The 20,906-nt window shown below is 47.0% G+C and overlaps 1 protein-coding gene across 1 annotated transcript in view; it reads right to left on the bottom strand.

Moving 5' to 3' along the window:
• Nucleotides 1–20,906, bottom strand: part of mical1 (microtubule associated monooxygenase, calponin and LIM domain containing 1) — a 108,738-nt gene that overhangs the window by 1,217 nt on the left and 86,615 nt on the right. Inside the window, exons 24-28 of the mRNA XM_078546794.1 lie at nucleotides 17,646–17,749; nucleotides 15,557–15,661; nucleotides 12,810–12,903; nucleotides 3,305–3,392; nucleotides 1,753–1,826 (exon numbers count right to left, since the gene is read on the bottom strand). Coding sequence (XP_078402920.1) covers nucleotides 1,753–1,826; nucleotides 3,305–3,392; nucleotides 12,810–12,903; nucleotides 15,557–15,661; nucleotides 17,646–17,749 — 465 coding nt within the window. The remainder of the gene's footprint in view (nucleotides 1–1,752; nucleotides 1,827–3,304; nucleotides 3,393–12,809; nucleotides 12,904–15,556; nucleotides 15,662–17,645; nucleotides 17,750–20,906) is intronic.

Below are 20,906 nucleotides of genomic sequence, written 5' to 3'. Positions count from 1 at the left end.
TCCTTCAGATGTTAACATGGATTGAGTGTAGGTTGCCAATGCCAAATAGCATCCCTGGAGTTCAGAGGGAAGATGCCTAGTTTAGGGCCTCTTCTCATGCTATTACCCAGTGTAGGATGAATGAATTTCCCTTGCCCTCATCATGAGGAAGCAGCCAGCCCTTGTTTATCAATTCCTTATTGTGGTAAAGCTGAGCTAGGGAACTCATTGAATGAAAGGTTACAGATACATACCCATATCTGGTCATCATAATATTTTAGTAGACAAATCCATCCATCTATGGTTTGGTATATAAAGGAAACCAAACAGAGATGAACCACCATGGGGAATACGTGTGAACGATGTAGTTGTAAATGCAGCTGTATTCTTGGAAATAACTCCTGCCTTTGCTCACCTGGATTCCACCCCCTACTCCTGCCACCAGCCCCCCCCCCCCCCCCCCCCCCGCCACCGCCCCCCCCGCCCCCCCCACCCAAACAGGCAGTATTTCAATGAACATTCTCTTATTTCAGCATCAATGCAGCAAAAATTCATAAAGAAGCAAAAAGCACTGAGGGCAGCGCCAGGCTTTTGTGTCACAAAGTGGTAGGATGTGGGTTTGTCATTCTCAGTCTCACACACACAAACACACATGCGCATGAATGCACACTCACACACACACCCCAAGTTGCTGAATCTTCACTGTGCTGTTCTTGGGGGGTGGTGGAAGAAGGTGAGGCAAAGTGCTTGTCCAGTGGCTGGAAATAAAAATGGCAACATGAGACACCCCATCCTGCTCCCATATTCTGAGCAGGTGGCTTGAGAAGGCCATTGGCCTACACACAGGGCAGCTCATACACTCAGATAGAGAATGGTGTTTGGACACCAAGACAGACCTCTAGGTGTAACTGCAGCAATCCCTGAACAAATCCTGGTATTAAAAAAAATTCTTTTATGAGATCTGGGTGTCACTGGCAAGGCCAGCATTTGTTGTCCATCCCTAATTGCCTTTGAATTGAATGTCTTGCCAGACCATTTCAGAGGGCAGTTAAGAATCAACCACACTGCTGTGGGTTTGGAGTCACATGTAGGCCAGACCAGGTAAAGGCAGCAGATTTCCTTCCCTAAAGGACATTAGTGAATCAGATGGGTTTTTATTGGTCACTATTACTGAGACTAGCTTCATATTCCAGATATTCCTGCTGTGGTGGGATTTGAACCCATGTCCCCAGAGCATTACTAGTCCAGGGGCATTACTGCTATGCCACCATGACTCCTGTTAATGAAGTGAGCTGAAGTAAGGTATGATGAGGCTTGCTGGGATCACTGGCATAGGCTTTTTTGGGCTGAATGACCAGTTTCTGTGCTGTAAATGTGATGTAATCTTTAGCCCCCATTTGCTGACCTTCATGTTTTAAATGACTATGCAGCCAGCCTTTCTATAAGTGCTGCGGGTGAATGTTGAGTGAGGACAGGATCGGGCACTCAGTATCCAAGCTCAGCAAGTGGGTTAACAGCTTAAGGAGAGGATAGGAAATTGGGGAAATGTTTTTAAAAGTTTCCCTCAACACTGCCATCTGGTGGTAGCAGTACTCAAGAACACGGGGACATTTTCAATGGAAATTTTCTCAATGTCCAATGAAGGCAAACCAATAGAAAAGGGAGTACTCACGAGGTCATGGGAAGGGAAGGGAAGGATGGCAAGGAAGTGAAAGGAGGAGTATGGAGGTGTGCAGGAAAATAAGGAGAGATGTGTACAGGAATGTCACCTACCATTCATCTCCATGTACCTCCTTAGATCCTGCTCCAGTCTGCTCTTCTGATCCTCCAGTTCCAGCTCACGACCACTGAGCAATTAAACATATAAAAAACATTAGGTCTTCTTCATGACCAATGAGTCTTCTATAGTTACACACTGTTTAAGGAAAATGTCACATCGAAAACCTTCAAACCACCTCTCCATTTCATGTTAAAACTCTTTATTTGACTAAAACTACAACGATCATTGTTTCTTTGAATTTTCCTCTTTTTCTCCTCCTCAGCTTCAGAAAGCAACAGCGTCCTGCAGACCCTCCCTCCTCTGTATCCACTTATCCACCCCCACCGTATTCACCATCCACATTGCCACCCCCCATATCCACCATTCCCACCACCCGTATCCACCATCCCCACACCCCTGTACTCATCATTCCTACCCCCCCACCCCCCCTCCCCCACCTGGTATCGACCATCTCTGACCCCAGTATCCACCAACCCCACTCCCTGTATCCACCATCCCACCCCCCCCCAGTATCCACCATCCACGTCCCCCGAATCTACCACCGCCACCCCCATATCCAGCAACCCCAACACCCACATATTGACCAATATCACCCCGCTGTATTCACCATCTCCAACCCTTGTATCCGACATCCTCGCTGCCCCTCCCCCCCCGCCCCTGTATCCACCATCCCCAAATCCTGGATCCACCATTGCCATACCCCACTATCTACCACCCCTCCCCCCACCCCCTCCCCCCACCCCCAAACGGGCTACCACCCCCTACCAATGTATCCACCATCCCTACCTCCCCATATCCACAAACCCCAGCCCCTGTATCCACCATCCCTACCCCCATTTCCACTTTCCCACACCCTGTATCCGCCATCTCCACACACACATCCACCATTCCTTCCCCTGTATCCACCACCCTGCTGTATCCACCACCAGCTCCACATAACCACCATCTCCCACTGCCCCCAAGTGTATCCACCATCTCTACTGGGTCTGAGTTACAGTGTGACTCCATCACTGTGGGGCTGAATTACACTGTAACACGATTATTGTGGGGGCTTAGTTACACTGTAACACTATGACTGTGGGTCTGAGTTACAGTGTAACACTATGACTGTGGGTCTGAGTTACAGTGTAACACTATGACTGTGGGTCTGAGTTACAGTGTAACACTATGACTGTGGGGCTGAGTTACAGTGTAACACTATCACTGTGGGTCTGAATTACAGTGTAACACTATCACTGTGGGTCTGAGTTACACTGTAGCACTATCACTGTGTGTCTGAGTTACACTAACACTATCACTGTGGGGCTGAGTTACAGTGTAACACCATGACTGTGGCTCTGAGTTACAGTGTAACACTATCGCTGTAGACTGTGTTAATTGTAAAAGCATCACTGTAAGACTTTCTATAATACTGAACCATTTTGCGCTGTAAGGATCTCTGTTTCCCTTTTCTGTTTATTATATTGAAGACACTGCAGGTTCCTTGGGCTGAGATTCCTTCAAGAACAGTATCATGAATGTAATCAGGATTTGAATTGTTCTTACTGGATCATTAACTCGGACTCCTCACTCAGAAGTTGGTTCTTGTCTTGCACCAGCATGATCCAGGATTGCATCAACTCTTGCTGCTCACCTGTCACAAAAAGAATGTTTCGGACAGTTAGACCCAGCAACGCTATCCCTTTAGGAATAGATCTCAGCCTCTGCAAACTGCCAGGGAGGCACCTGGTTGTCTCTGAGCACACGTCTGCTTCCATGTCTTTCTCTAGTAACTTTACTACCCTTTGGCTGAACAATTTTGTATCCCTTTCTCATAAATTCCTCAATCCCCTGTAAGCTCCTCTTAACACATCCCAAGTACAAGACAGCAAGTTTAGAGTGTGGGAGAATGGGTCTCACTCCATTTCTGTAGAGTGTGGGAGAATGGGTCTCACTCCATTTCTGTAGAGTGTGGGAGAATGGGTCTCACTCCGTTTCTGTAGAATGTGGGAGAATGGGTCTCACTCCGTTTCTGTAGAATGTGGGAGAATGGGTCTCACTCCATTTCTGTAGAGCGAGGGAGAATGGGTCTCACTCCGTTTCTGTAGAATGTGGGAGAATGGGTATCACTCCGTTTCTGTAGAGTGTGGGAGAATGGGTCTCACTCCGTTTCTGTAGAATGTGGGAGAATGGGTCTCACTCCATTTCTGTAGAGTGTGGGAGAATGGGTCTCACTCCGTTTCTGTAGAATGTGGGAGAATGGGTCTCACTCCGTTTCTGTAGAGTGTGGGAGAATGGGTCTCACTCCGTTTCTGTAGAATGTGGGAGAATGGGTCTCACTCCGTTTCTGTAGAGTGTGGGAGAATGGGTCTCACTCCGTTTCTGTAGAATGTGGGAGAATGGGTCTCACTCCGTTTCTGTAGAGTGTGGGAGAATGGGTCTAACTCCCTTTCTGTAGAGTTTGGGGGAATGGGTCTCACTCCGTTTCTGTAGAATGTGGGAGAATGGGTCTCACTCCGTTTCTGTAGAGTGTGGGAGAATGGGTCTCACTCCGTTTCTATAGAATGTGGGAGAATGGGTATCACTCCGTTTCTGTAGAATGTGGGAGAATGGGTATCACTCCGTTTCTGTAGAGTGTGGGAGAATGGGTCTCACTCCATTTCTGTAGAGTGTGGGAGAATGGGTCTCACTCCGTTTCTGTAGAATGTGGGAGAATGGGTCTCACTCCGTTTCTGTAGAATGTGGGAGAATGGGTCTCACTCCGTTTCTGTAGAGTGTGGGAGAATGGGTCTCACTCCGTTTCTGTAGAGTGTAGGAGAATGGGTCTCACTCCATTTCTGTAGAGTGTGGGAGAATGGGTCTCACTCCGTTTCTGTAGAATGTGGGAGAATGGGTATCACTCCGTTTATGTAGAGCGAGGGAGAATGGGCCTCATTCCGTTTCTGCAGAGTGTGGGAGAATGGGTCTCACTCCGTTTCTGTAGAGTGTGGGGGAATGGGTCTCACTCCGTTTCTGTAGAGTGTGGGGGAATGGGTCTCACTCCGTTTCTGTAGAGTGTGGGAGAATGGGTCTCCCTCCGTTTCTGTAGAGTGTGGGAGAATGGGCTTCACTCCGTTTCTGTAGAGTGTGGGAGAATGGGCTTCACTCCGTTTCTGTAGAATGTGGGAGAATGGGTCTCCCTCCGTTTCTGTAGAATGTGGGAGAATGGGTCTCACTCCATTTCTGTAGAGTGTGGGAGAATGGGTCTCCCTCCGTTTCTGTAGAGTGTGGGAGAATGGGCTTCACTACGTTTCTGTAGAATGTGGGAGAATGGGTCTCATTCTGTTTCTGTAGAGTGTGGGAGAATGGGTCTCACTCCGTTTCTGTACAGCGTGGGAGAATGGGCTTCACTCCGTTTCTGTAGAATGTGGGAGAATGGGTCTCCCTCCGTTTCTGTAGAATGTGGGAGAATGGGTCTCCCTCCGTTTCTGTAGAGTGTGGGAGAATAGTTATCACTCCGTTTCTGTACAGTGTGGGAGAATGGGTCTCCCTCCGTTTCTGTACAGTGTGGGAGAATGGGTCTAACTCCCTTTCTGTAGAGTTTGGGGGAATGGGTCTCACTCCGTTTCTGTAGAATGTGGGAGAATGGGTATCACTCCGTTTCTGTCCAGTGTGGGAGAATGGGTCTCACTCCGTTTCTGTGGAGTGTTGGAGAATGGGTCTCACTCTGTTTTTGTAGAGTGTGGGAGAATGGGCTTCACTCTGCTTCTGCACAGTGTAGGAGAATGGGTCTCACTACGTTTCTGTAGAGTGTAGGAGAATGGGTCTCACTCCGTTTCTGTAGAGTGTGGGAGAATGGGTCTCACTCCAGTTCTGTAGTGTGTGGGAGAATGGGTCTCACTCCGTTTCTGTACAGCGAGGGAGAATGGGTCTCACTCCGTTTCTGTAGAGTGTGGGAGAATGGGTCTCACTCCGTTTCTGTAGAGCCCTGTTGATCTTGTGTGCACTCTGCAACATGTCCACCTCACTTGGATTCACCCTGTGATCTGTATAGTTTGTGCGTGACCCTGTCTCAACTTCTTTACTGTCCAGTGCATCAAGAAAAAAATCCTCAAACACACCCTTAATCAAGAGGGGGTGCCACCGCACATTGAGTTTCCACCCCTCTTGGATTATCCTGGTGCCTCTAGAAATTAAAAGTGAATCTCCCAGACACTACGGCAAGCAGCACAGGTGAGAAATCATCGTGTCGTTTCGAAAGATGGTGCTTTTTTCCCCAATTTTTGCTGAACACTTCCATTTATTAGTCATAAAAATATTGGACACGTATAAATTGTTCGACCAGGTTGGGCAGTTGGGGGGGGTTAAAGGTCATGAGATGAAACCTTCAGGAATGTGCCCAATCAGAGCTGACAACCCTAAGCATACATGAGGCAGTAAACTTACAGAAGGATGGGGGAAACAACGGTGAACGTCACAATTTTTCACCAGCTCTTCTCCTTCCCTCCCTCCCCTCCTCCTGTCCGGACGATGTTGACGAGTGTACATGTCCACAGATTTGGATTTGCACAGCATGGACAGGTGTTGCTGCTGGGATGTGTATCAAATGGAAGAGCTTATTGGTCATGGCACAGGGGAACCCTCTGCTGGAAGGAAAGCTGCCCTGCATCACTCACAAAATGACAACTGCCTCCGATTTCCACTGCATGCCATTTAAAAAAGTAAAGCTACCAATGAAGCCATAGCCCCAAACATTCTTTTTCATTTCTGGGATGTGGGCGTTGTTCACACGCCCAGCATTTATTACCCATCCCTAATTGCCCTTGAGAAGGTGGTGGTGAGCTGCCTCTTTGAACCACTGCAGTCCATGTGGTGTAGGTACATCCACAGTGCTGTTAGGGGGCGGGGTTCCAGGATTTTGACCCAGCGACAGTGAAGGAACAGCGATATGTTTCCAAGTCAGGATAGTGAGTGACTTGGAGGGGAACTAGCAGATGGCAAGCGTTCCCATGTGTCTGCTGGTCGCGAGTTTGGGATTTCCCATACTAGTGGGTTCCCTATCCCAGCCATAAAGCAGGAAGAGATGGAGCGAGTGAAAATTCAGAGGCAGAGTCAGTCTGAGCCACTCTTAATGCATCTCTCGGACAAGATTTTTAGTTCAGTGGGCGCCTGCGATCGGTGGGCACGGGAGCGGCCGGAGAACAGACCGCCGACCACGATTTCATGTGGGCTGGCCAATTAACGGTTAGCGAGTGTGAAACACACGCTGAAAAGCTCAGCACTGCCGGGGTGGGTATTGGAGGGTGAGTGCTGAGGTCAGCGTGGGTGTGGGGGGCGCGGAATGAAAGCTCCCTGAAGGCAGGGAGCTGCCTCAGGGAGCTGAAGAATTTAAAATCAATAAATGAAGAATTTAAAACCCGGAAAAAAATGCCCACACATCAGAATCAGTCATCTGAACATATACATGTTGAAAATTCTGTCCATATCTTTTTATTTTTTTATTTAATAACGGATTACTCATCCCACCCACGGATGAGGTTTCCTGAAAATTGCAAAGGCCACTTGGCCGATTCGCCCGCCCAACAATCATAACATTGGACAGGCAGTGAAAAATCTCCGTTAATTGCACCTTTAATGGACTTAATTGCCCTCTTAATTGTCAGCAGGTGAGCTTCTGAGTTTAGCGCATCCCCGCCAGCCGATATTTTGCGTGATGCGCGATGACGTGGGGACGCTCGCTCTCTCGATGTCACCACACGCTATGTCACGCACGCCGAGCAAAAACCTCTGCTTTTCTTTCTCTGGCATTTTCTCTCTCTCTCTCTCTCTCTCGCTCTCACTCACATTCTCTTTCGGTGTTTTCACTCTTTCGTGTTATCTCTCCCTTTCGTGTTTTCTCTCTTTGGTGTTTTCTCTCAGTGTTTTCAGAGAGCGTGCTGGCTGGGAGGAATCTCTGTGGTGGATGGGACACCATGTGTAGAAATAAATAATTTAAAAGGGTAGGGAAAGCCTAGAAGTGTTTCCCTTTGGTTGGGTCACTCTGGGATTGGCTCACAATCAGATCTCGAATCAAACTCCCATTAAATCAGAGCCAGTTCAGGGTGACATATTCCAAACAATCAATTCCAACAGAGGTCACTGGTGAGAAGTGACTGAAGCATTCTGGGAGAAGTCATCACAGCCACCACGACTCAGGAGGGAATCGAGGAGGACCCACTGTCAAAGAACGGAATAGCCCCAAACATTACATTGCTGTAGTGTTTCCATCCCTCCCTCCTCCTCAAACCTAAAAAAAAAGAGAGGAAGAGGCTGTGCCTTCAGGAGTGCACCAGACCTGCGAGGGACACTCTTCTGAAAGTGGATTTTAAAGAAAAAGCAGCTGATTGGTGAGTAAATCCTGGAAGCAGACTCGGAGTGAGGAGCACCGGAGGGGTGAGTATAAATCTAGCTTACCTTGGGGATTCGCGGCCCTGTCTCTAGGGAGCAGACTCGGAGAGAGGAGCACCGGAGCGGTGACCTCGGGGCACAGAGTAACTGAAGCCAAAACTGAAAAAGTGACGTCACAGGAAAGCTGTGACCTGATTGGTTGGTAGGAAATATGCACCAAATTTGAAAAAAAAAACACTGCAAAGCTAATTAATAAATTAATTATCTAAGTAGAGATGGCTGGGCAGGTGATGTGCTGTAGCTGTATGATGTGGGAGCTGGCAGATCCCATTGCGAGCCGCAGTGACCACATCTGCAGCAAGTGTTGGTTGCTGGAGGAACTCCGGCTCAGAATTGATGAGCTGGAGTCCGAGCTCCGGACGCTGCGGCACATCCGGGACGGAGAGAGTTACCTGAATGCTTTGTATCAGGAGGCGGTCACACCCGGTAGATTAAGTACCTCAAGTCCAGTCAGTGGTCAGGGTCAGCAGGGTGTGACTGCAAGTGAGGTAGGTAGAGGGATCCTGTGTTCAGGAACAGAGGAGCCTCAGCTCTTGACCTTGTCCAACAGGTACGAGGTACTTGCTCCCTGTGTGGATCAGGAAGAGGGCTGTAGGGAGGATGAGCCAGCTGACCACGGCACCTTGGCACAGGAGGCCATTCAAGAGGGGGGAGCAAAAAGACAATTGGTAGTTGTAGGGGATTCTATAATTAGGGGAATTGATAGCTTCCTTTGTAAGCAGGGTCGAGAGTCCCGCATGGTATGTTGCCTGCCCGGTGCCTGGGTGAGGGACATCTCTGACCGGCTTGAAACGATATTGGAGAGGGAGGGGGAGGATCCAGTTGTTGTGGTCCACGTCGGGACAAATAACATAGGTAAGACTAGGAAAGAGGACCTGTTTGGGGATTATCAGGAACTAGGAACTAAATTAAAGAACAGGTTCTCAAGGGTTATAATCTCCGGATTACTACCCGAGCCACGTGCAAATTGGCATAGGGACGCGACAATAAGTGAAGTAAACACGTGGATAAAGGAGTGGTAGGGAAAGAGGGGTTCCATTTCATGGGGCACTGGCATCAGTATTGGAACAGGAGGGATCTGTACCGTTGGGACGGTCTCCACCTGAACCGATCTGGGACCAATGTTCTAGCGAAAAGGGTAAATAGGGTGGTCAACAGGACTTTAAACTAGAAAGTGGGGAGGGAGGGAAGGGTAAAACTCCAAGAAGTATGACTAATGGGAAACAAAGCAGCAGGTTAGCGTGTGGGGGGGGTGGATTCAACTTCATGGAAAATTATGAAAAAACTGAAAAGTAAGGAGAGCCCAGGAGAGGCTGTTAAAGTCTCCAGAACACAAAATAGGACAGAGTGTTTGGAAAGGGCTAGGAATCTAACTTCAAGCACATCAGATAAAGGGACGACAATGAGAAAGGGGATGGGAAATACAGGACTGAAGGTGTTGTATCTGAATGCACGCAGCATACGAAATAAGGTAAATGAGCTTGTGGCGCAGATTGAAATTGGCAGGTATGATGTGGTGGGCATCATGGAGACATGGCTGCAAGGGGATCAGGACTGGGAGCTAAATATCCAAGGATATACATCCTATCGAAAAGATAGGCAGGTTGGCAGAGGGGGTGGGGTTGCTTTGTTCTTAAGAAATGAAATTAAATCGATAGCAAGAAATGATGTAGGGTCAGATGATGTAGAATCTGTGTGGATAGAGTTGAGGAACCGCAAAGGTAAGAAATCCATAATGGGAGTTATGTACAGGCCTCCGAACAGTAGTCAGGATGTGGGGCACAAGATACACCAGGAGATAGAAAAGATGTGTAAGAAAGGCAAGGTTACAGTGATCATGGGGGATTTCAATATGCAGGTAGACTGGGAAAATCAGGTTGGTAGTGCATCCCAAGAAAAGGAATTTGTGGAATGTCTATGAGATGGCTTTTTGGAGCAGCTTGTGGTGGAGCCCACTAGGGAACAGGCAATTCTAGATTTAGTGATGTGTAATGAGGCAGACTTGATAAGGGTGTTTAAGGTGAAGGAACCCTTAGGAGGAAGTGACCATAATATGATAGAATTTACCCTGCAATTTGAGAGGAAAAAGCTGGAATCAGATGTAACGGTATTACAGTTGAATAAAGGCAACTACAGAGGCATGAGGGAGGAGCTGGCCAGAATTGACTGGGAGATGAGCCTAGCAGGAAAGACAGTGGAACAGCAATGGCAGGAGCTTCTGGGAGTCATTTGGGAGACACAGCAAAAATTCATCCCTAGGAAGAAGAAGCATACTAAAGGGAGGACGAGGCAACCATGGCTGACAAGGGAAGTCAGGGACAGCATAAAAGCTAAAGAGAAAGCATACAATGCGGCGAAGAGTAGTGGGAAACCAGGGGATTGGGAAGCCTACAAAGACCAACAGAGGACAACTAAAAAAGAAATAAGGAGGGAGAAGATTAAATATGAGGGTAAACTAGCCAGTAATATAAAAGAAGATTGCAAGAGTTTTTTTAGATATATAAAGGGTAAGAGAGAGGCAAAAGTGGACATTGGGCCGCTGGAAAATGACGTTGGAGAAGTAGTAGTGGGGAACAAAGAAATGGCGGAGGAACTGAATAGGTAGGTACTTTGCGTCAGTCTTCACAGTGGAAGACACGAGTGACATCCCCAAAGTTCAAGAGAGTTGGGGGGCAGAGATGAGTATGGTGGCCATTACCAAGAAGGTGCTAGGAAAACTGAAAGGTCTGAAGGTGGATAAATCACCTGGACCAGATGGATTACACCCCAGAGTTCTGAAGGAGATAGCTGAAGAGATAGTGGAGGCGTTAGTGGCGATCTTTCAGGAATCACTGGAGTCAGGGAGGGTCCCAGAGGACTGGAAAATCGCTAATGTAACCCCCCTGTTTAAGAAGGGAGTGAGGCAAAAGACGGGAAATTACAGGCCGATTAGCCTGACCTCGGTTGTTGGTAAGATTTTAGAGTCCATTATTAAGGATGAGATTTCAGAATACTTGGAAGTGCATGGTAAAAAAATCAGGCAAAGTCAGCATGGTTTCATCAAGGGGAGGTCATGCCTGACAAATCTGTTAGAATTCTTTGAGGGGGTAACGAGTAGGTTAGACAAAGGAGAACCAATGGATGTTATCTACTTGGACTTCCAGAAGGCCTTTGACAAGGTGCCGCACAGGAGGCTGCTCAGTAAGATAAGAGCCCATGGTGTTTGAGGCAAGGTACTAGCATGGATAGAAGATTGGCTGTCCGGCAGGAGGCAGAGAGTGGGGATAAGGGGGTCCTTCTCAGGATGGCGGCCGGTGACTGGTGGAGTTCTGCAGGGGTCAGTGTTGGGACCACAACTTTTCACTTTATACATTAATGATCTAGATGAAGGAACTGAGGGCATCCTGGCTAAGTTTGCAGATGATACAAAGATAGGTGGAGGGACAGGTAGTATTGAGGAGGTGGGGAGGCTGCAGAAGGATTTGGACAGGTTAGGAGAATGGGCAAAGAAGTGGCAGGTGGAACACAATGTGGGGAAGTGTGAGGTCATGCACTTTGGTAGGAAGAAGAGGCATAGACTATTTTCTAAATAGGGAGAGAATTCAGAAATCTGGAGTGCAAAGGGACCTGGGAGTCCTAGTCCAGGATTCTCTTAAGGTTAACTTGCAGGTTGAGTCGGTTGGCAATGTTGGCATTTATTTCCAGAGGACTAGAATATAAAAGCAGGGATGTGCTGCTGAGGCTTTATAAAGCTCTGGTCAGACCACATTTAGAATATTGTGAGCAATTTTGGGCCCCGTATCTCAGGAAGGATGTTCTGGCCCTGGAAAGGGTCCAGAGGAGGTTCACAAGAATGATCCCAGGAATGAAAGGCTTAACATATGAGGAACGTTTGAGGATTCTGGGTCTATACTCGATGGAGTTTAGAAGGATATGGGGGGATCTGATTGAAACTTACAGAATACTGAAAGGCCTGGATAGAGTGGACGTGGGGAAGATGTTTCCATTAGGAGAGACTAGGACCCGAGGGCACAGCCTCAGAGTAAAGGGAAGACCTTTTAGAACAGAGATGAGGAGAAACTTCTTTAGCCAGAGAGTGGTGAATCTATGGAATTCATTGCCACAGAAGGCTGTGGAGGCCAGATCATTGAGTGTATTTAAGACCGAGATAGATACGTTCTTGATTGGTAAGGGGATCAAAGGTTACGGGGAGAAGGCGGGAGAATGGGGTTGAGAAACTTATCAGCCATGATTGAATGGCAGAGCAGACTCGATGGGCCGAATGGCCTAATTTCTGCTCCTATGTCTTATGGTCTAAGATCAGACAGCAGCTTCAGAGAGAGGGAGGAAGGGAGCTATCCACTGGACATTTCAGCTTCCTCTTTAAGACCGCTGTGTTATTTATTTCTGTGTTTTTGCAGTTATATTCAAGTTGAGAGGGTGCTTTGAACAAGTAGTGAGATTGACAGACTTTAATTCCCCCTTTAAAATGGTACATACTGGACTTTGCAAAAGAAGGACATGGAATGAGACAAATTTCAGTGGGAGAGTGGTGTCATGAATGACATTCAGATCACCAAGCATTCTTATCACACCCTTTATCCAAAGAGAGCTTTCCAAAGAGAAACTGCTCAATTTAATTGGTTGAAAATTTGGAGGCTCTTACCTTTATTATTGCGCATTTCTTGCTCAAGGTGAATGCCTCTCTGCTCCAAGTCAAGGAACTGCTGTTCAATCTCCTCCAGCCGCCTCTGAATCATCTGTAGTTCAGAGAGAAAACACAGGCTCAACACAGGAGAGAACAAGGAGAGAGAAAACACCGAGAGAGGGAAAATACTGAGAGGGTGTATATCCTCCCCCCCAAGTATGGGGGTATGTCCTGACCTAATATGGGGGTATATCATACCCCAGTGCGGCAATATATCACACCCCAGTGTGGGGGAATATCACAGCCCATTGTGTGTGTATATAACACCCCACTATGGGGGTATATCACATCCCACTATGGGGGTATATCACATCCCAGCATGGGGGTATATCATACCCCAGTGCAGGGCTACATCACGCCCTAGTGTGGAGGTATCTCACACCACAGCAGGGGTATATATCATGCCCTAGTGTGGGGTTATATCACACCCCGGTATGAGGGTATATTAGACACCAGTGTGGAGATATATCACGCCCCAGTTTGGGAGAATATCACATACCAGTATGAGGGTATATTACACCCCAGCGTGGGGGAATATCACACATCAGAACTGGAGAATATCACACCCAGTACGGAGGTATATCACACCCCAGTAAAGGAGTTTATCACACCCTAGTGTGGGGCTATATCACACCCCAGTACGGGGGTATATCACACCTCAGTCTTAAAGGGATTTATCACACCCCAGTGTGGGGCTATATCGCATCCCAGTATGGGGTTTATCACACCCCAGAATGGGAGTATATCACACCACAGTGTGGAGTATATCACACCTCAGTACGGGGTTTATCATGCCCCAGAACGGGAGTATATCACACCCCAGTGTGGGGGTTTATCACACTCCAGTGTGGGGGTTTATCACACTCCAGTGCGGGGATATATCACACCCCAGTGTGTTGGTATATCACACCCCAGTATGAGGTAAATCACACCCCATTATAGGGGTACACCACACTCCAGTGTGGGAGTATACTGCACCCAAGTACGGGGGTATATCATGCTCCAGTATAGGGGTATATTACACCCTAGTGCATGCGTATATCACACCCCAGAATGGGGGTATATTCTGCCCCCGTGCAGGGTTTATCACACCCCAGTATGGGGGTAAGTCACACCCCAGAATGGGGATATACCTCGCCCCAGTGTCAGGGTATGTCACACCCCAGTACGGGGTTATATCATGCCCCAGCGCAGGGATATACCACACCCCAGTAAAGTGGTATATCACTCCCCAATATAGGGGTATATCACACGCCAGTACGAGGATTTGTGGGGTGGGGGATGGTGAGGTGTCAGAACTCTGGCTGATCCGTTCCCACTGCCTTCCCTCACTGGAGATCCCTCAAGCCAGTTGTATGTACAGTACAGACCACTCCAAATTGAACAGACTGACTGGCCACAGATTGAATTTGGGACTCTGCTGGTGTGTCTGGGTCAGTCACACTGTGTGGTAGTTCTACAAGAGCACTGAACAATACAAGCACAATGTTTTCAGAGGATTTGCTCATTCAGATCATTTATTTTCATAACTTGACTTTGTTAAAATGTACAAACAAAACTTGTCCCTTCATACACCAGTGGCTTCACCTCAAAAAGTACTTCATGGATTATAAATCCCTTCAGTCCTGAGGTGGTGAAAAGTGAAAATCAAGTTCTTTCAAGCCCTTCTTTAAACTTGAAGCTATTTATCTGAAACTGATGATATCTAACAATATTCTCATCAACTGGGCTGAGAGAACACATCCCAACAAGAGTTTAATATTAACAAAATGCCTGACCTCAGATTACCTGGTACCCACTGCTTACCGAGCAAACCTGTCCTGCAAGCAGGTTCCTTTGTGATTTTTAGCCGCAGGTATCAAATGTAACCCAAATAATCCCAATCCTAGGTTCTAATAGTTTCACTCTCAAGATTCCTCTCATAGTCAAACTATTAAAGGAGCTGGATTACTCCTAATATTCGTCTGACTTACTCTCCTCTGGAATGGACTTTCCAAGTGAGTGCTCATTATTGGACCTTGTGATTTGGTACAAACAGTGAGCCTCTATACCAATCAGATTTAGCCCAGCTCACTGCCATTTGCTGATGGAAATGCTAGATTCCAGGAAGATGTGACAACAATAATGTGCTTTTATATACGTCAGTGTAGTCAAACATCGCACGGCACGTCACAGGAGACTTACCTGACAGAACCGCAAAATATATTGGGGCATATCATCAAAAACTTAGTCAAAGGGCTAGGTTTTAAGGAGTTTTTAAAAGGAAGAGAGAGGTAGAGGTTTGGGGGGAACATTCTAGAGATGAGAATCTAGTAAAAACCATACATCCTACACATGACGTCACCTGGTACTGTCTGAGACACGTTACTCAGGTCGACAGTGTAAAGAAGCTGAAAATGAGTCATTAAGCAAGAGACTTGGGTATTGGCTAAATGAAAATCTGCTGTAACCTTTTCAAACTCAATGGCGTCACTAACTGAGGATATTTGATTTATTTGACACGGAACTGAACACAGTGCGATCAAACCACCCTATGATCCTACTCCATCACTTTGAACATAGAACCCAAGCCACCATCTTGTTCCAGGAGGTGAACCTTGTGAATGTTGAAGTGGACCTCCAGTTACCCGATTCTATTATCAAAAAGGGGTGCAATGGGGCAGCCTGGAATGTGAAGGTATGACATAATTAATGTCCCACATTACCTGTGCTTTCAAAAACCTCGCCATTTCTTCCTGTTTCGCACGACGTTGAAAGGTTCTGAGTCGCCATGTTTCTCGCCTTGCAGCCGATTCCTCTGGGCTTAGTTTCTGTGACAAAGGGAACAATTTCTCTTATTTTTAAACATCAGTTTCAGCCCTTACTGACCATAGAGGTTCGAATAGCTTTCATGTGTGCAGCAGTTTTAACTACACGTGTACCAGATGCAACTGCACTGAGAGCCTCTGAGTCAGCTCGTTAGGTTTTCCTCGTCTCCTAAAGACCCGGCCTTGTGCTCAGGTACAGTCCCATGGACCTGGCACTTCTCTATTGTCTCACCCAAGTGGTCATCCCTTATGGCCGTGACTGGACAGTATCGGCAGGATATCTGACCACAATGGGCATCAAGGTCAAGTCCAAACCTGCCCCCATACACTTCTTGCAGGGAACCATTGTGAACAATCTGGCTTGCGGCTGTCCTTCTTAATGCAGTGTACCAATTTCCTTGTGTTCAGTTTAACAAGGGCCTCTAGGTCAGGGAGGTTCTAATGTAGGTCTGCCCCAAACAAGGGGGAAAATATAACTTTAACAATGAAGAACAATGTATGATAAACATACGAATGAGGAGCAGAAGTAGGTCATTTGGCCCCTTGAGCCTGTTCTGCCATTCAATAAGATCATCGCTGATCTGATTGTGGCCTCAAATCCACTATCCTGCCTACCCCTGGGTCTGAATTTTTCAGGTGGCGGGCGGGCTCGGCGGGAACGGGTGGTCACGGAGCCGATCGCCACCCGCGATCAGCTCCGCGCCCCCATTTTTCGCAGGCAGGCCAATTAAGGCCTGCCCAGCCTAATATGCGTGCCGTGGCACTCAGTGTTACCTGTGCAGGCGGGGGAAGGAGGGAGAGTCGGGGCCAGCGCTCTTTCGCGCATGATAGAGTGCTTCAATCTCCCTGAGGCACAGAGCTGCCTCAGGGAGATTGAAAATATATTAAAATAATTAAATAAAGGATTTTAAAAGTTATTTAAACATGTCCCCTCATGTGACTGTGTCACATGAGATGAGACATGTTTTTATATTTCAGGAATTTTTAAAATTTATTTAACAAAAGCTTCAGGAAAGCTCACCCCGCTCGTGGATGAGGTTTCCTAAAAAACGGGAAGGTCACTTGGCCTTTTCGCCTGCCGCCAACCTTAAGGGCAGCATTAATAATTCCCTTAAGCGCTTTCTTAATAGCCTTAATAGGCCGTTTACATATCGGCGGCCATACAGCCGACTCCAGCGCGTGACCGCCAAATGAAATATCGCGGGACTGCGTGACGATGTCAGGACGCACGCCCGACGTCATCCCGTGTCATTTTACGCATCAGCGTGTCGGGCCCGCCCCCGCTCGCCGACGGAAAAATCCTGCCCCTGGTACCCTGATAAAATAAATGTCAATTAAAAGAACAGCTTAATGAAGTTAAAGCTGGTTTATGCGTCTGCAGTCCTGGTCAGAATAGAAAGGAGCAGTGAGAAACAGCATGGTGCAGTCTCTCTGAATATTGACTGGCAACATATTGTTAAATTTTGAGTCATTTTATGCTGTGACCCTGTGTCCTTTAGAAGCGGGATGGAAACTGCGGTTTCATTTAGAATCCTTGCAGTCAACAGCAGAAGGGACCTACATCCCATCAGTCTGGGCAAGGTCAAGCTCCTGAGGTGGATCTCAACTTCATGTGATGATGGTGAGTCAGCAATCCCATTTTACATCTTTCCCCATTCTTACTTCTATTAACTTCTGTCATAAAGCCAATCTATCATCAGGTCTCACAGATAGGAGATCAATATGAAATACTCTAATATGTAAAAAGCCAGAAAGGTTTTCAGTTTACAGGCGTGAAGACCTGCAATTTCAGCCTAACTTGTGGGTGGATTACCCTCTGCTGCCATCAATGGAGAGTAATATTGGGCAACATGTAAACCCGGCATGGCACCCTTGATGGGCAGTTTAAGTTAAAATATTATTCCATTAAGGATTGAATATTGAGTTTGGACGGAAAGTTGAGAGTGAGAAATCCCCACCTCTCAGGTGTGGAGTCACTTCTACTCACAGTTTTGATTGGTGGCTCAGTGTTCGATTTCATCTCATCTTCACTAAGGGACTCCTCTTCATCCTCATCCGATTGCTCATCATCACTCGGATTGCAGGATTTTACTGGATAAAAGAAACACAGAATCACACAGTAAGGTCTGTAACTCTCATGGGAGATGAAGCACAATGTGATAAGAGTTTCAGGGAGCAGGAGCTCAGTGCGTGCAAGGGTGTACCTAGATTTGGGGCACGTGTCATTAAGAATATTCAAGACAGGCAGATTTTTAGCTGCTAAGGGAATTAAGGAATATTGGAATGGTGTGGGAAGGGGCAGAGGTAGATCAACCATGATCTTGTTGAATGTTACAACAGCTCAAAAGGCCAAATAGCCGACTCCAACTTCTATATCTTATGTTTTTACACACCTTTCAGATAGGAGCCTTACACTATTTGGACAAATGTACAAATGTTACTTTGCACGCACAGTGTTTATATCATTGCACATTGAAGACCAATAAACACTGTCTCCTCCATGACCAACACCACTTGATCTGCTCTCAGGTGTTGGCTCCCATTGCCATGGTGGCTTAACAGACTGATGAGTTTACAGCAGAGGAAAGGGCCCAGAGACACACGGCCTAGCCACACAGTACCATGCAGGTGAATGATGGGATTCTATCTAGTACCCACTATATTACGTAGCACTGGGGTATTCAAACTGAGGCTCAGGATCCATGTGTGGGCTGATGGTTTTCAGGTTGCTGAATTTGTCCTTGTGACTAATTTCCAATTGCATCCATATATTTCTCACTCTGCTGGTTTCTCTTGATTGAATAGCATGTGGCTAGAAGTTTTGAAATGCTCTCAGTGTTGCTCTCTTATTAGAAATGAAAGTTTGGCAGCTTCCAGAAATTTCTGAGGTAAAGACAGTCCAAAGTTGGCCACAGCACACCACCATAATGGACAATCTTACTCAGAGAAACTGCAGAATTGGAGTATGGGGAAATCAAAAGTTAAGCTACTGCTTTAGGGATTGATACCTAGAGCCATTATTAGGGCATTGCTTTAGAAAACCTGTATTGCATCTGCCCAATGCCACACCTGTCCTGGGAGGGTCAACAGTCAACTGGCTTGAAGAAGCCTTGGCCAATTGTTGCAGTGCATTTTCGCTCATTCATGGAATGTGGGTATTGCTGGTAAGACCAACATTTATTACCCATCCCTCATTGTCCCTTGGAAGGTGGTGGTGAACACCTTCTTGAACCTGGTGAATGTACATCCACAGTGCTGTTAGGAAGAGTACTCCAGGATTATGACCCGTCGACAGTGATAATCAGAGTGGTGAGTGAGTGAGAGGAGCAGGTTTCTATTTGTCTGCTTTCCTTGTTCTTCTAAGTAGTGGAGACCCAGCCAGAAAGGGGTCATCTAGATTGCCCTCCTCCTCATGTAGTTACTTCTCAGATGCTCATTGTATAGCTGGTGGGAAGGGCTATCCCCTCACAATGGTAAGGTTAAGCAGCATGCAGGAGACCCCCACGAATCTTAACACCTACTCTGCTGAGGACTGCAAGGCTCTTCCACAGCAGTCAAGGCATTGAAAATGTTTCAGCATTACAGAAATCTGCTTTAGTACATTCCAGGTGGCATCATGGCTTTCGTTGTATGCATGCTGTATATGTGTGTGTTTGTGTGCACGTACAAGTGCGCATGTTTGTATGTGCGTGCCTGTGTGTGGCGGTTGCACACTAAGTGTCAGCAAATAGGGTCATAAGATCTTCTGATGACGCAAATGCAGCTGGCACAGTGAGCTACCACAGAATGATAGCATCATGACTGCTGCTTGGGCTTGCTACCTATGTTCACACACAAGTTGGATGGTGAGGGAGCGAAATCCCTCCCAGTTGTAGTATAAAGCAGAGTGGATATGCAGCACCCACAAGGCCATATGTGTGCAATCAATGGCACCCTGCACCATGGGGAAAGTTGCAATCCCCAGGAAGCCACATATTTACTCTGCCTGCTTTTCTCTGGCAAGGTAGAATGAGATGGAGTGGGCCTTCATTGAATATCAGTGATTTCCCTTGCTCTGAGGTAGCAATTGTGTCTACAGCAGGTGGCAGATGTCTATACTGAAGTGGAGATGTCTCACGCATTGTTTTTCACTAAAGTTCAAGTCGGGAAATTTCTCCTGGAAACCCGAGCGGATACAGTCTCCTGCTGAGAGTCCTTTCCCCTCCCCCTCCCCGAAGTTTGTCCTGTTCTGTGTGACTGTTGTTCATGCTTATTATAGGGGGAATACCTAGTAGTCTATTCATGTCTGGGAGTAATATGCATGGGAGACTGATAACGAAGCAAGAGCCCATGGGATCCAAGGCAATTTGGCAAATTGGATCCAGAATTGGCTGAGTGGCAGGAAGCAGAGGGTGATGGTCGCAGGATGTTTTTGTGACTAGATGCCTGTGTCCATTGGGGTTCCACAGGGATCGGTGTTGGGTCCCTTGCTGTTTGTGGTATATATAAATGATTTAGACTTGAATGTGGGAGGGTTGATCAGTAAGTTCATGGTTGACATGAAAATTGGTGGGGTGGTAAATAGTAAGGATAGCCTTAGATTACAGGATATAGACGGGCTGGTCAGTGGCAAATGGAATTTAATCCGGATAAGTGTGAGGTGATGCACTTGGGCAGGACAAACAAGGCACGGGAATACACAATGAATGGTAGGACCCTGGGAAGTACTGAGGATCAGAGGGACCTTGGTGTGTGTGTCCACTGGTCCCTTAAGGTAGTGGAACAGGTAGATAAGGTGGTTAAGAAGGCATATAGGATACTTGCCTTTATTAGCCGAGGCATAAAATATAAGAGCAGGGAGGTTATGCTGGAACTGTATAAAATGCTGGTTAGGCCACAGCTAGAGTATTGCGTGCAGTTCTGGAATCCGCATTATAGGAAGGATGTGATTGCACTAGAGAGAGTGCAGAGGAGATTTACCAGGATGTTTCCTGGGCTGGAGAGTTTTAGTTATGAAGGGAGATTGGATAGACTGTGGTTATTTTCCCTGGAGCAAAGGAGATTGAGGGGGGACATGATTGAGGTGTATAAAATTATGAGGTGCATAGATAGGGTAGACAGAAAGGAACTTTTCCCCTTGGTGGAGGGATCAATAACCAGGGGGCATAGATTTAAGGTAAGGGGCAGGAGGCTTAGAGGGGATGTGAGGAAGAATTTTTTCACCCAGAGGGTGGTGGGAATCTGGAACTCACTGCCTGAAAGGGTGGTA

Source organism: Cetorhinus maximus, chromosome 8, assembly GCF_964194155.1.
Source record: "Cetorhinus maximus chromosome 8, sCetMax3.hap1.1, whole genome shotgun sequence".
Taxonomy (NCBI): Eukaryota; Metazoa; Chordata; class Chondrichthyes; order Lamniformes; family Cetorhinidae; genus Cetorhinus; species Cetorhinus maximus.
The sequence above is the reverse complement of the archived record's forward strand: the minus strand, read 5'-3'. Positions and strand labels throughout refer to the sequence as shown.